At 42.5% G+C, this 16467-nt stretch overlaps 1 protein-coding gene across 4 annotated transcripts in view; it reads left to right on the forward strand.

The window, feature by feature from the left end:
* LOC139420864 (serine/arginine repetitive matrix 3) overlaps positions 1 to 16467 on the forward strand; it is a 156717-nt gene that overhangs the window by 89743 nt on the left and 50507 nt on the right. For all 4 annotated transcript variants that reach the window (XR_011635551.1, XM_071171227.1, XM_071171228.1 and 1 more), the window contains exon 2: positions 7602 to 7894. Coding sequence is in view for 3 of the 4 variants with exons in the window: in XM_071171227.1 (XP_071027328.1) it covers positions 7614 to 7894 (281 nt within the window). In the remaining variant the exon portion in view is untranslated. The remainder of the gene's footprint in view (positions 1 to 7601; positions 7895 to 16467) is intronic.

Below are 16467 nucleotides of genomic sequence, written 5' to 3' on the forward strand. Positions count from 1 at the left end.
GACGTCAGTTGTTCACATGTATTACATTTAGAGTTCACGTTACCACCTTTTCACATGTGAGGAGAATAACATGTTTTTCACCTCATTGTGAATTGTAGTTTCACATGTGAAAATCACATTTTCATTTTCACTTGTGAAAGCCTATCAGTCATGAAGCATTCCAAAATAGAATTTCACTTTCACGTGTGTAAAATATTTACGTGAAAATCTAACTCTCACATGTGAAATTGCAAAATCGAATTTGCACTTTCACACGTGGAAAACCAAAGTGAAAATCGAATTTTCAGTTTCTCTGCCTGTCTGTGCGTGTGTGTGGATGAGAGAGAGGAGTGTCACAGAATATCAAGTGGTGATTTAGTGTAAAATGTTACTCATTTCAGGAAACTAGGCGTATGTCGCTGGTCACTACTTACAGGAGAGCCTTTTGAACATAAAGTTTTTTTATTTTTTTTATCTAAATGTGTTTTTTGGCAGAAATGCCTTCTGGAACATGTGAACTTTCATGTGCCTTAATATCAAACTTGTATACCATATGTAAATGTGAATAAAATTGCTAAATTACAAGCCTAGTTTTATTAGCCACAGAAAAAGTGAGCAACCTTGCCGCTAGCCATGATTGGCTGAGATAATGAGTGGGCTGGAAATGAGTTCGGATTGGTCTGCCATATAGCACGCTTCTGTTTATTTGAGCTGGCCAGTATGTGTAGGTAATTCATGCAGGGTAGTAATGTCATGAGTTGGGATAGACGTAGCTGGTAAATTCGCTCTGGCTAGCTTCTCCGATTTCCGAGCACTTTCATCTGAGTGTACCAGAGTGCAGAATAACTGACGAATTTACAAATGATCAACACCTGTTGAAAATGGCTGGTGTCGGTAAATGTTGGCAAAATTGTTTCCAGCAGCACAGTTGCAGTCACCAACGCTCTGGATAACATAAAAACAGCCTAACCAGCTCTGCTGGGGCGAGTATAATGGTCAGTGAGCTGTTCTCTTATTTGTGTCTGGAAGTAGCCGGCCAACATTATCCAGTTAGCTTGAGTGTTTGACTGCTGTTGAAAGGACAGAACGCTCGGATCAACCCTTAAAGTGATGGGTGGGACTAAAGAATAAGAGGGTGTGAACAATGTTGAATGGGTGTAGGCAATGAAGAGCTCTCCAGTAGGTACCAAAATGTTCAAAGGCCATTTTCTCAAAAGTGAGGTTACAGGTTTATCAACTTTCAAAGCAGAATTACTTTCCCATTGTTCCTCAAATGCAGTGTATGATATACAATTTTGTAACTCTGTGTCTTCTTTTATCCAAAATTATTTCAAATCAAGGCATCAAGGCGGTCAGTCACAAATAGATTCAGTGATGATTTCTCCTGCTGTCCTGCCACCTGTTCTGTCCTATCAGTCGCACGCATGCACGCACGCACACACACACACACACACACACACACACACACACACACACACACACACACACACACACACACACACACACACACACAACCAAAAAGATCCACCCTTCCAGAAAAACTCATCCAATAGATAACCACCCACCCAGGAAGCAGGTTTTCAGATTTTCTTGCTCTATCTCCTGGTATGTGGAGTGTCTGTCTGTGCCAAGGTCAGGCCCCCTGTTACTTCAGCCTGTAATAATCTCAGATCGAGGTGCAGATCCAGTCATTGTGTGTGTCTTTATGCTGCACACACACATGCATGCACACACACATCAGTGGAGACTGGTGGGAGGAGCTATAGGAGGATGGGCTCATTGTAATGGCTGGAATGGAGCAAACATGTGGTTTCCATATGTTTGATGTGTTTGATACCGTTCCATTTATTATTTATTATTATTTTCTATTCCAACCATTACAATGAGCCCATCCTCCTATAGCTACTCCTACCAGCCTCCACTGACACACACACACACCCGAGCATGCTTAAAACAAATTGTTCCACAATATCACCAAGATGAATTCAGATCCATGAGAGGAAAAAACATGCTGGACCATGTATATACAAACATCTGTGATGCGTACAAAGCCATCCCCCGCCCACACTTCGGCCAATCAGATCACGTCTCTCTTGTCCTACTCCCCGACAACAAACAGCAACTCAAGAGGGAGTCACCAACACAGAGAATCAATGCTTCAGGACTGTTTTGAGAATACTGATTGGAATATGTTAAGAAATGTATCCACCCAGGAATCATTCACCAACATTGAGGAATGTACATCGTCAATCACAGGCATCATTAGGAAATGTGTTGATGATGTTGTACCCACAATGACAATCCGGACATACCTCAACCAAAAACCCTGGATGAACAGAGATATCCGTACCATGCTGAGTGCCCGTACTGAAGCATTCAATGCCAGCATAATGAACCCCGATGACTCGGTGGCGTGCGACGCATACAAGGCAAGCAGGTACGAGCTCTGCAAATGCATTAGGGTTGCAAAAAGACAAACAGACTCAAACTTGAATTGATGTTGGACAACTCAGACTTAGGACACATGTGACAAGGACCACAGACTATCATAGACTACAAAGGCAAATCCAGCTGTGTGCTGTCCTCCGAAGCCTCCCTCCCAGATGAGCTTAACACATTCTATGCTTTCTTCGAGGCAGACAATACCGAACCATCCAGGAAGACTCTCGCTGCTCTGGACGACCAGGTGCTTTCGCTCTCTGAGGCTGACTTGAGGAAAACTCTCAAAAGAGTGGAAACTCCTAATGGCGCCGGCCCAGAGTGTGTGCTGACCAGCTGGCGGGCGTCTTCTCGGATATCTTCAACCTGTCCCTGTCCCAGGCTGTAGTCCACACTTGCTTCAATGAGACCATCATCGTCCCAGTGCCCAAATGTGAATTAATGTGGGAATTATAATTAATGGACATTTTTGTTGGGGTTGATACATTTTAGTTAGGGCAAATCATGTCTGAAATTTAAAGTGGAAATTGCAAACTATAGAAGCCTTTTTAAATCTCGAATACACTACAAGTTTGCATTTCCTGCTGTACAGGACATTTCCTACAACAACAGGGTGATCAAATGAAGATCCCACGTCTGTATTCTCATATCTGTCTTCAACGCCAGCCTGCTTGTCCTGTTCCAATCCCGCTCACCATATGGCAATTACAGGACAGTTTTACCAAACAAACAGATAAGAGTTCATGTCCTCCTTGGAATCTTCTTCAGTGCAAGTGAGTGTGTGTGTGTGTGTGTCTGTCTGTCTGTCTGTCTGTCTGTCTGTCTGTCTGTGTGGATGAGAGAGGACTGTCACAGAATATCAAGTGGTGATTTACTGTAAAATAGATTCAGTGGTGATTTCTCCTGCTGTCCTGCCACCTGTTCTGTTCTATCAGTCACACACACACACACACACACAAACACACACACACACACACACACACACACACACACACACACACACACACACACACACACACACACACACAGACACACACACACAGTTAACAGAGTCACGTCACTGTGAATTCACAACACAGCTTGTTTACCAACGCACAGCTCCCCAAAATCAAACATCATCACTATAATGCTACTTTACCCAGCATAATCAGAGACAGAATTAAGACTCACTGTTGCCTCTCAACAACGAACGAAACACATCACTATATACAGTAATGCTGTTTTACCCAGTCAGTGACACACCAAAAAACTCCATTGGAGGTTGTACATACAACTTGAAAAGCTTCTTTCCAAAACGCTAACATTTTTCTTCTCACAGCAAGGGGCTGTTCGATGACCTTATTCTTTAAATATTTTTTTTTAAATCTCTCACTCTCAGATATTTTTTTTATTTGATCTTTTTTTAAATCGGCAAGTCAGTTAAGAACAAATTCTTATTTTCAATGAAGGCCTAGGAACAGTGGGTTAACAGCCTTGTTCAGGGGCAGAGTGACAGATTTGTTACCTTGTCAGCTCGGAGATTTGATCTTGCAACCTTTTGGTTACTAGTCCAACGCTCTAACCACTAGGCTACCTGCCACCCCAAATAAGGAGTACTCCTAGATTTTACACAGTCAAATGTAACAAATAACTACAAATTATAGATATGTGACATCAATATTTAATCACATTTTTTTTTATCAATACAGTAATATGAGATCTGTATGTAAAACATTTAAATTTGACATTTAAGACATTTAGCAGATGCTCTTATCCAAAGCAACTTACAGTATTCATCTTAAGATAGCTAGGTGAGACAACCACATACATTCAAATATAAAGTATTCCATTAGCAGCTAAACAATGGATATATATAGCTTTTTTCAACAAAAAACCCCACACATTTTAATAAACATCTCAAATCTTTGAATACAACATCTGAGAACACTAATATTTTACTCACTCGTGAAGGTACCCGTAATAAATTATTTCTGGTGAAAAAACACCAATGTGAAAAATTGGTGGATTTAGCGTTTTGAAAATGAACTCTTCACTTGCTGCAGTCTCTCGTGACAGACTTTGTTCCATTCTATGGTACTGTAGTTTGCTGACCAGCAAGCACGCGAGATTTGGGTCTGGGTGCCAAGATTACTTACTGTTGCTATGCTGATTGTCATTGAAGGCTAAAACTACAGAGCTTTGGACAGGGATTGGGCACTCAGAGATGATGGTCTACACTGACTCAGAGTGAGTATTACATCATTCTCATCCCCTAACTCTCCCATCCCAGGCTGATCACTAGAAATACAATTCTATTTTGTACGTTTGAAAAGGTCCTGAGAACGTCTATATATGCCTTCTGCTGTGCTCACCAAAAAAAGAGCAACTATTGCTCAGCACTGGCATGAACTCATGATGCTCAGAGGCAAAGTGCACTGCTCAGACTGAAATGTGCTGTTCTGTCCACTGCGTCACAGCAGTTCACAATGCTCTAGCAAGCCTTTCCCAAACCGTAGCCCTAACCTTGACCAATCGTAATTCATATCTAAACTTAACCCTTTGAGTTGTTTCTGTTTTGGCCCTGTAACCTCGCGGACTTAACCTTGTGACCACGCTTAATTAATGCGTCAAAAATAGACATTAATCCATAATGCACAGGATTTGAAACTATGAGATCTTGTTACCCATCCTCCCCTAACTCTCCTATCTGCGACAGTGATGAAGTGCCCTGGCTTTTCTGACTCCTCAGTGAAAAATGAAGCCATTAGTTTTGCAGGACCAACCGGTGCTGGGGTAGGGAGGGAAGATGTGTCTGTGTCGTGCGTGTGTTGGTATGTGTGTGCTCTTAGGCATCACACGCCTGCATCACTAACCTATCCATCTCAATCACAAGCCCAGTCTGAGCCTAGCCAGAACAGGACAGCATTCAGATGTAGAAATGTATACATCCACTTGTATTGTGAATGGAACTTTGGCAAGTCACATTGATACTTAAAGACATGTTCTGGAACTTTGACGACTACAATATATATTTTTAATTCTCCCGCTTTGGGCTGGATTTGTCGATGTGTAGTTCATACATGCATAATATATGAGCAGAATTAGTTTTACCTCAATTTACCACAAAATCCCTAGTTTGAAAGCGACTGTTTTTTTGGAAGCTGTGCTGCACCATTTTCTATACATTTCCACTTACGTGGGCCAGCCCCCTAGCAATTCGAGTTCTAGCCAAATAACTTCCATTTTTGAAATTATTCGTGATGGGATGAAATGTGATTTTAGCTTCTAAGTCAGTCACACACACACACACACACACAAACACACACACACACACACACACACACACACACACACACACAGACACACACACACAGTTAACAGAGTCACGTCACTGTGAATTCACAACACAGCTTGTTTACCAACGCACAGCTCCCCAAAATCAAACATCATCACTATAATGCTACTTTACCCAGCATAATCAGAGACAGAATTAAGACTCACTGTTGCCTCTCAACAACGAACGAAACACATCACTATATACAGTAATGCTGTTTTACCCAGTCAGTGACACTCGTTTTCCTTTATGACGTAATTTGTAATCAAGTTATGATTTAATTATGTGTATGTGTAAATCTGTGTGATTAGTTAGGTATTTAGTAAATAAATAATTAAACCCAATTTTGTACTGCTGATTCAACTTGTTAGCCAGGGTTCGTGCAGATAACCAAGAATTTACAACTTTCAGATGAGACTGAATTAAGATGACGATTAATATTGACTGCTATTGATGTAAAATATTACTAGATCTATAAGAGTTTATTCGGAAGATAACAGCTCTATAAATATTATTTTGTGGTGCCCTGACTCTCTAGTTAATTACATTTACATGATTAGCTCAATCAGGTAATATTAATTACGGATAAATTATTTTATAGAATAGCATGTAATATCACTTAATCCGGCATAGCCAAAGACACGACAATAGCGATCCATTTTTGTTTATATTCAGTCTTTGTTGTGTGTTCAACACATGTCCAAACGTACACATTGTCCGGGTGTTATAGTGTGTGTGAGTGATTTTCAATATCCTCTCACTCACTGCAGGCTAAGCCAGGGCCTGTATCCACAAAGCGTCTCAGAGCAGGAGTGCTGATCTAGGATATGTCCATGCAATCTTATTCATTATGATCTAGAAGTCAAACTTGATCCTAGAGACTTTTTGTGGATACGGGCCCAGGTCTCTACACAGTATGTCCTGAAGGGAGTCATATTTCCCCAGCTTTCTCCTCTCCTCTCCTCTCCTCTCCTCTCCTCTCCTCTCCAACTCATCTATTAGGCTATACTTTGTTTATGTGACCTTGATCTACAGTGTGTGTACAATCGGTGTCACGAGACTTGTTTGTCCTACAGTATAGATCTGTCAGCTACTCTAGTGTTGACGCATGCATGGACCAGAGGCTGCTGCTGCGGCTGCTGTCGGCGGCCGGTTCGGTTGGTAGTGATGCATGTCGACATGTGCCTACGATCCAAAATAACCCTGACTGTGTGTGTGTCTGTGTGTGAGAGAGTGTGTGTGGTGTTGCTCAGTTAAGGGAAAAATACTTCATCCTGTCCAGAGACATAACCATCAAAACTACCACAGCAGCAGCTCACTTTTCTGTGATGAGGAATACAGTACAGTACTATTTGCATGGTTGGCTTAACAGAATGTGTTATGGGGGCTCAAGAAGCCAAAAGTCTGAAACAGGTAATGAGGGGCTTGTTAGGAACGTCCAGGATCAGCCTATTGTTTGCCATCTGAGGAGACAAAGTAGTTTAGAAAAATGTGAACCTCAGGCACCTCAGGAGCCTGCCATCCCAGAATCTGTTACGCTTATAACAGGCCGCGACCTCCGACCTCCCCCTAATCATCCCCCACCCATTATCTTAACATACCTACATTAGCCATTGTAACAGAGTTGGAAATGCATCCTTATACACTTGGAAATGCAAATAAATGCATTTGTGTGAAATCTAAACTGAAAGTATATGCCAGGTAAACAATTGAACTGGTCCCACTAAACCCCCCGTCTCTCTCTCTCTTGCTCTCCCTATCTATCTATCTATCTATCTATCTAATATTTTGTTCTTTCTCCATCTCTCTCACTATCTCTATCTCTCTATATCTCTCTCCTCTGTCTCTCCTCCTCTGTCTGTTTCTACAGAGCGTTGTGGCCATGTACGATGGGGCGAGGGTGCCTTCCCCCCAGGACAGTGTCAACGGTGTGCCCCCTGCTGCCGTGAACCTGGCAGGAACAGATGCGGGGTCAGCGTCAGTGCCCACCCCGGCCGTGCAGCCCAAGGCAGAAGAAGAGGAGGGGCCTGAGATGGAAGAGGAGGAGCCCAGACCCGAGCCTGTCCTGGTGAAGAAGGCCCATAGGGAGATCCTAGACCACGAAAGGAAGAGGAGGGTGGAGCTGAAGTGCATGGAGCTGCAGGAGATGATGGAGGAACAAGGGTGAGTTAAGTTTAGTTAAGTTACAATACACACTGGGTTTACATTTGGAGGGATACACCCTTGTTTGGATGGTTTCTCATGTAGACACACGCTAGAATAGTTTGGTGGATACACAGCATAGGTTATGCCTTGGTTATTGAAGATTTTTTACATGGGCAGGAATACACATTGGAATCTTAAAAAGCAATTTTTACATGCTCCCTTCAGGTTACACGATGAATTAGACTCCTAATAACAGTGAGACATCAAGATGCTCTAGCATGAAGAGAGAGAAACCAAATATACCAAACAGACAGAGCCTTCAGGTTCTACCCTTTACAGTTTTTTTCGATTGCTAAACGACAGTGGACACAACTGGAGTCACATGTGCAAAACTCTAACTACAGTCTGCACAGCAGCAGTTCATGTGGACCAAACTCTAGTTCGTTTTTCATTGCTTGAACACAGTTTTCAAAACTCTACACACTTATCCCATGACTTTAACGACAACCTGCACAACACTGTGGATTTCCAGCACTTTGTTCAAATGCTAACACACTGCTGTCAAAACTGTGAACCACACATTCAAAACGGAATAGATTTCAGCCTTGTGCCTTTCAAACACTGCTGATTGCAATTTCAGCTGAAAGGCTAAGCAGGTGTCTTGTTTTAGACTTGTTAGTGAACACACACACATATTACAGTATATATAGGTAGAGCTCAGAAAGACTCATTTTGGAAATGGAACAAGGAAGATGGGTTCGTGGAGGGAGAAGGGTGGCAGGGAGAGGGTGGATGCGTGGAGGAAGACAAAGAAGACAAAGAGCTGTTATTTCAGATGAAATAAGGGCTACACTTATAGAACATGTCGTGAACCATGGTCTCTCATTGAGAGAGGCAGGGTTGAGGGTGCAACCCAATCTGCAAAGATCCACAGTGGCATCTGTAATGCGAATTTTCCATCATGCAAACAGGTGAGAGTTACATCCTTACAGTAAATGAAAACATTACAGGAAACTATTTTGTATTGCAATTATAGAATATTTACACAGATATATATTACAGTAAGTTTGACTGTAAAATATATTTTTACAACAGGACCCAAAGGCTGCCCCCAACAGGGGGAAGAGGAAAAATATTTTCAGATCCGCAGGAAAATGCTATTGTTGACATGGTTGTTGTCAATAATGCAATAAAACTGCGGGAGATTCAAGTTAGAGTGCTGGCTGATAATGATATATTTGAAAATGTTAATTCTGTCATCACAACAACTATTGCTCGAGTCCTAAAGAAACACCAAGTTACAATGAAACAGTTATACACTGTACCGGTCGAGAGAAACAGTGAACGGGTAAAAGAGCAAAGATACCAATATGTCCAGGTAAGACGTCTGAGGTTACGTACACAGCTATACAAAATATTTACAGTAAAAAAAAAACACTAGCATTTCTACAGTAAAACTGTGCACTTACTGTTTTTCAGAGAGTAATGGATGTGGAAGCACTGGAAAGACCACATTCATTTGTATTTATCGATGAAGCTGGATTTAACCTTGCCAAAACACGGCACAGAGGAAGGAATGTTATAGGTCAAAGGGCCACTGTGGAGGTTCCAGGCCAAAGGGGGGGAAATATCACCATGTGTGCTGCAATGGCCAATGATGGTTTGCTTCTCAACACACCACTCATTGGCCCATACAACACAGAAAGGCTTATAGCTTTCCTAGAACAGCTCTATGCTCAGCTAGTGCCAGCAGAACAGGGGGAGCCAGTAAGAAACCCCCAAGTTTTTGTCATAGTTTGCGATAACGTTGCTTTTCACCACTCTGCAGCTGTCACAGATTGGTTTGCAGCACATCACAGATGTATGGTTTTGTACCTGCCTGCATATTCACCCTTCCTCAATCCAATAGAGGAGTTTTTCTCTGCCTGGAGGTGGAAAGTGTTTGGTCACCACCCACATGACCAAATGTCTCTTTTGGAAGCCATGCGTGCCGGATGTGAGGACACGAGTCCAGAGGACTGCCAGGGATGGATAAGGCACTACAGAAGGTTCTTCCCCAGGTGCATGGCAAGAGAAAACATTAGATGTGATGTTGAAGAAAACCTGTGGCCTGATGCTAGAGAGAGGCAGGATTAGCCCCTCAATTATTTGTTCGAATTACAGTATGTACTTTTAGTTTCTACCTTTTTTTTCTCATTACTGTAATTCCGTAAATTACTACAGACTATTGAAGCAAACTGCTAATTTTCATTTACCTTAAAGAATTGTTATGTTCTAAAAATTGTAATAAATCATGTGAAATAATGTCACTCTTTTCTTTGAAGAAAATATTACTTTGTATGAAGTCACTGAAATTGTTCAAACTGTAATGATGAATAGTTTGTATTTTCTGTATTGGTGTTTGATGCTAGTGTTTTTACTCTCAGTGTGTTCTGAGTGGCAGTGTGTGTTATCTCAGTGAGGGTTGTGCATAGTGTTTGGCTGCACTGAGCGTGTTTTGAGCCATGTGTTAAGAGTTGTGTTGCTTGGAATGAGTTTTGCAGGTGATGTGAACTGTTTAGCTCAGGTGACTGTTGGTAGTGCAGACTGTAGTTAGAGTTTTGCACATGTGACTCCAGTTGTGCCCACTGTCGTTTAGCCATCGAAAAAAACTGTAATAATGATCTATCGCGCAGCATTTGATGCACATTACCATTCTAATCGAACATCTCTGCACTTAAAGAAAATGACAACACAGCACTTCTTGCCTCCAGTCAGTAATGGCTGCCAGTCAGCCTGAGCCAGAGAGCTCTGAGAGTCATTGGAAGACACAGCCACTCTCATTAGCATGTTATCACTCCTCCAGAGCTAAATGAGAGAGAGCCTTAGCGATACACTAACAGCTAGGAGGCTGGCACTACACTATCTACACTACTACCATGGTGGATTTGTGTGGTGACTGGCATCTGCTCTAATCCTCCTAAGGCTCTGGCTGGCTGGCTGGCAGGCTGGGTGTGCGTGCGTGTGTGTGCGTCTGTGTGTGTGTGTGTGTGTGTGTGTGCGTGTGTGTGTGTGTGTGTGTGTGTGTGTGTGTGTGTGTGTGCGTCTGTGTGTGTGTGTGTGTGTGTGTGTGTCTGTGTGTGTGTGTGTGTGTGTGTGTGCGTGTGTGTGTGTGTGTGTGCGTGTGTGTGTGTGTGCGTCTGTGTGTGTGTGTGTGTGTGTGTGTGTGTGTGTGCGTGTGTGTGTGTGTGTGTGTGCGTGTGTGTGTGTGTGCGTCTGTGTGTGTGTGTGTGTGTGTGTGTGTGTGTGTGTGTGTGTGTGTGTGTGTGTGCGTCTGTGTGTGTGTGCGTGTGCGTGCGTGTGTGTAAACAGGCCTTCAAGGCAGATACTTCAGGCTAGCAGACCAGCCTCATGGAGGGTACACTAAACAGGTGTTCCAGGGACAGGCATACTTCTCCAGTCTAGCTGTGACTGTCCTTAATAAGATGTAGTGTGACCTTGTGTCTGGCTGTGAGGCGTGAACAGAGTTATCCTCTGAGACGACTGCACTGTACACAGCCCTGGTGGAACTCACAGAGACTTCACATTGTCGTGTGAACTAGAAAACGATTGAGCCTCGTCATTTCTGATAGAGGTTTGCCGTGACGTAAGTTATAGCGTCATAATGTTTATGATGGTAGACACTTAAACCCAGAGATATGGCTATTATTTATGAATAGAGATTTTGGATGACACAGCAGCTGGATGGCACAGCAAAGCACACCGTTGACACAGCAATGTTACTGGATGGATAGCAGTATGCAAAAATGCAGACCTTGGAATAAAGTTGCCTCAGTACAAAGTGTAGGCTACTCCCAGTTAGCATCAGTGGTGTATGTTTGAATTGCAGGATAGGATAAGCATGTTTGCTAATACTGCCAAACAGCATTTCTAACAGAAATTGGATCATCAGGCCTACAGGAAACAGTGTAACTGTACGCTGAGTGTACAAAACATTAGGAACACCTTCCAAGTACCTTTTGCCCTCAGAACAGCCTCAATTAATCGGGGCATGGACTCTACAAGGTGTCAAAAACATTCCACAGGGATGCTGGCCCATTTTGACTCCAGTGCTTCCCACAGTTGCTTCAAGTTGGCTGGATGTCCTTTGGGTGGTGGACCATTCTTGATACACATGGGAAACTGTTGAGCATGAAAAACCCAGCAGCTTTGCAGTTCTTGACACAAATCAGTGTGACTGGCACCTACTACCATACCCTGTTCAAAGGCACTTCAATCTTTTGTCTTTCCCGTTCACCCTCTGGATGGCACACATACACAATCCATGTCTCAATTGTCTCAAGGCTTAGAAATCCTTCTTTAACCTGCCTCCTCCCCTTCATTTACACTGATTGAAGTGGATTTAACAAGGGACATCAATAAGGGATCATAGCTTTCACCTGGATTCACCTGGTCAGTCTCTTTCATGGAAAGAGCAGGTGTTCTTAATGTTTTGTACACTCATTGTATATTCTCTGGCAGCTGTTTTCCAGTGTGTAGAAGGGTCATTCAAACTGTCCTTTAGGGGAGTCACAGTGAATAGATTGGGTAACATGAGATGCCTAACTGTCACGGGGTATTGAAGGGTTTTGAAGTGCAACCCCCCTCCTCCAGAGCAATGAACTAATCCATGGCTCCTGCCTGGGCGTCTAGGATAAGTAGGGTCGGTTGCGTCTTAGCAACATTATCATATGTGCCTCTGCCTGGAACCCTATTTGCTCTCCTTTTAGCCCCCCATCCATACCCAACAGTAAGCAGCCAATCTTCCTCCCTCCCAGCCCTCCCTCTCAAGTGAGGAGCCATGCTGGAACCTGGCCTCAGCCTCATTAGGGCTGATAGTTAATGGCGGCTGGAAGGCCATGCCTGGCTGGGCCAGATTGATGTGGCTGATAGGGAGCTGGCTGCCTGGATGTCAGCAGCAGAGGATAGGAGAGCGGCACCACTGCCATCTGTCAGACAGGGAAGGGCCCACTCTCTCTGGGCTCCAGGCGGTCCTCTCCAGGCTCTGGACTAATTGCCTCTGGTTTGGTAAATGGGCTATATGTCCAATGGTGAGCCCCAGTGACAGCTATTATAAAGTAGAATCCCCTGACTACCAGTGTGTTTGTTAAGTACGATAGAGCCACATGTTTTTATCCCAGCCCTCCATATTCCTCCACATTCAAACAAGGCCACTTTAAATGAAAAAAGAGTGGGAGGGATTGGGGAGGAGGGGATAAATGGATGTAGAGAGGGATGAAGTAGAGGGAGAGAGAGGGAGAGGAGCGCAGGGCTCAGGCATTAGAAGCAATTAAAATGGTGTCAGGAGTCTGTTTTCATCTGCTAGTGGATTAAAGCCAGCGGGTCACCCTCTAACCTCCTAAACACACACAGACACGCGCGTATGCGCGCACACACACACACACACACACACACACACACACACACACACACACACACACACACACACACACACACACACACACTGGCACCCTCCAAGGCCATGGTCAGGGATTAGAATAAAGTGACAGGTTGTATACCAACCCCCCTCTAACAGCGCCCCCATCATCAGTGCAAATTCCCTACCATCCCCCTCTCGCCCTCCCTCCCTCCCCATCCAGGATGTATTAAATCAGTGGATTAATAGTCTGTCGTGTGTTATAGCCTCACAGCATCACCCTGGGAGCCAATTAGAACAGCCAGTCAATTAAAGGAGCCTGCTCATTAAGCTATCTGAAGCCTGCCAGCCTCCCCCATTTACTGGTACTAAAGGCTTCCGCATGTTTCGGTCCGACTGATGCCTAGCCGAACGAGTGTGCTCGCGTACCTTCGATGTTAGCTTGAAAAGACCTTCACCTGAAAAACAAGAAAAAAACGGTCAGTATACACTTCCTCAAAATAGTCCGAATGAATCTAAAATAACTCAAGAAATCTGTCATTTATTTGGACGTTTTTGCCAAGGAGATCTTATTTGCGCAATTCTACATCTAACTAGGATGTTTCGAGCAGTATTTCTCAAGGTAAAACTTATGCATTAAAACACTTAATTGAAGAATCCCTACTGTTGACCAATCACCGACCAAGGAGCGTAGACTTGCCTCAAGACATTTTTTTGTGTGCAAGAACACACACAAAAAAACCTTGCAGAAGGCCAAAACAAATAAAAACATTCCAAAATGTCATCATAATATACAGTACCAGTCAAAAGTTTGGACTCAAATCAAATCAAGTTTTATTAGTCGCATGCGCCGAATACAGTGAAATTCTTACTTACAAGCCCTTAACCTCTCTGATCTCCCCATCCCGGATCCGGTATCAGGAATACAGACTCAAGCTCATTACCATAACGCAACGTTAACTATTCATGAAAATCGCAAATTAAATGAAATAAATATGCCATCTCTCAAGCTTAGCCTTTTGTAAACAACACTGTCATCTCAGATTTTCAAAATATGCTTCTCAACCATAGGAAAACAATAATTTGTGTAAAAGTAGCTAGCTAGCGTAGCATTTAGCGTTAGCATTAGCGTTAGCATCCAGCACGCAACATTTCAACAAAAACATAAAAGCCTTCAAATAAAATAATTTACCATTGAAGAACTTCTGATGTTTTCAATGAGGATACTCTCAGTTAGATAGCAGATGCTCAGTTTTTCCAAAAAGATTCTTTGTGTATTAGAAATAGCTCCGTTTTATACATCACATTTGGCTACCAAAAAAACCCGAAAATTCAGTCCTCAAAACGCGAACTTTTTTCTAAATTAACTCCATAATATCGACTGAAAACATGGCAAACGTTGTTTAGAATCAATCCTCAAGGTGTTTTTCACATATCTCTTCATTGATATATCGTTCTTGGAAGCATGGTTTCTCTCCTCAATCAAATGGAAAAGTACAAGCAGCTGGCAATTGCGCACCGAATTCCACGCAGGACACCAGGCGGACACTTGGAAAATGTAGTCTCTTATGGTCAATCTTCCAATGATATGCCTACAAATACGTCACAATGCTGCTAACACCTTGGGGGAACGACAGAAAGTGTAGGCTCATTCCTTGCGCAATCACAGCCATATAAGGAGACAATGGAAAACAGAGCTTCAGAAATCTGCTCATTTCCTGGTTGACGCATCATCTTGGTTTCGCCTGTAGAATGAGTTCTGGGGCACTTACAGACAATATCTTTGCAGATTCTGAAACTTCAGAGTGTTTTCTTTCAAAAACTGTCAAGAATATGCATAGTCGAGCATCTTTTCGTGACAAAATATCGCGCTTAAAACGGGAACGTTTTTTATCCAAAAATGAAATAGCGCCCCTAGAGATCAAAGAGGTTAACCAACAGTGCAGTTAAACTTTGGTTGAGCTGTGCGATTAGCATGAGGTTGTACGTAACAAGAACATTTCCCAGAACATAGACATATCTGATATTGGCAGAAAGCTTAAATTCTTGTTAATCAAACTGCACTGTCCAATTTACAGTAGCTATTACAGTGAAATAATACCATGCTATTGTTTGAGGAGAGTGCACAGTTTTGAACATGAAAAGTTACTAATTAACAAATTAGGTACATTTGGACAGTCTTGATACATTTTTAACAGATATGCAATGCTTCATTGGATCAGTCTAAGACTTTGCACATACACTTCTGCCATCTAGTGGCCAAAATCTAAATCTAAAATCTGCACCTGGCCTGGAATAAAACATTATGGCCTTTCTCTTGCATTTCAAAGATGATGGTACAAAAAAAGGTTGTTTGGGTGAAAATTGAAGAAAAAAAAGGGACCGATCCTTAAGAGTTACCCTCCCCTCCAAAAACAAATAACCAATCTAAAATACAAAGAATTGGCAAAAATATAAATATTCTACATTGTAGAATAGTACTGAAGACATCAAAACTATGAAATAACACAAATGGAATCATGTAGTAACCAAAAAATTGTTAAACAAATCTAAATATATTTTATATTTGAGATTCTTCAAAGTAGCCACCCTTTGCCTTGAACAGTTGATGTTGAAATTGGTCTGTTACTTGAACTCTGTGAAATATTTATTTGGGCTGCAATCTGAGGTGCAGTTAACTCTAATGAACTTTTCCTCTGCAACAGAGGTAACTCTGGGTCTTCCTTTCCTGTGGCGGTCCTCATGAGAGCCAGGTTCATCATCGCGGTTGATGGTTTTTGCAACTTCACTTAAAAAAACGTTCAAAGTTCTTGAAATTTTGCAGATTGACTGACCTTCATGTCTTAAGGCGCATGAAAGTTACCATGTTCCCGAAGACATTTCTGCCAAAAAACGCATTTTGATTAAAAAAAACATGTAAAACGTTCAAATGGCTCTCCTGTGAAGTCGTGACTTGCGACATACGCATAGTTTCCTGAAATGGGACACATATTCTCTCTGACCTCAGTTTACCCTCTCAATCTGGTTGGTCTGAGGATAGTAGGCCATGGTCAGTTCGGCAACAATACCTCAGTAGGTACACAGTTCTTTGTAGATTTATGAGATGAACCTCGTCAGAGAGAAGATGATCTAGAATTCCAAATCGGGTAAAAATCTCCCTTCGCAGAATGAGGTCAGCAGTTCATTTCAGGAATCT

Source organism: Oncorhynchus clarkii, chromosome 12 (genome assembly GCF_045791955.1).
Source record: "Oncorhynchus clarkii lewisi isolate Uvic-CL-2024 chromosome 12, UVic_Ocla_1.0, whole genome shotgun sequence".
Classification (NCBI taxonomy): Eukaryota; Metazoa; Chordata; class Actinopteri; order Salmoniformes; family Salmonidae; genus Oncorhynchus; species Oncorhynchus clarkii.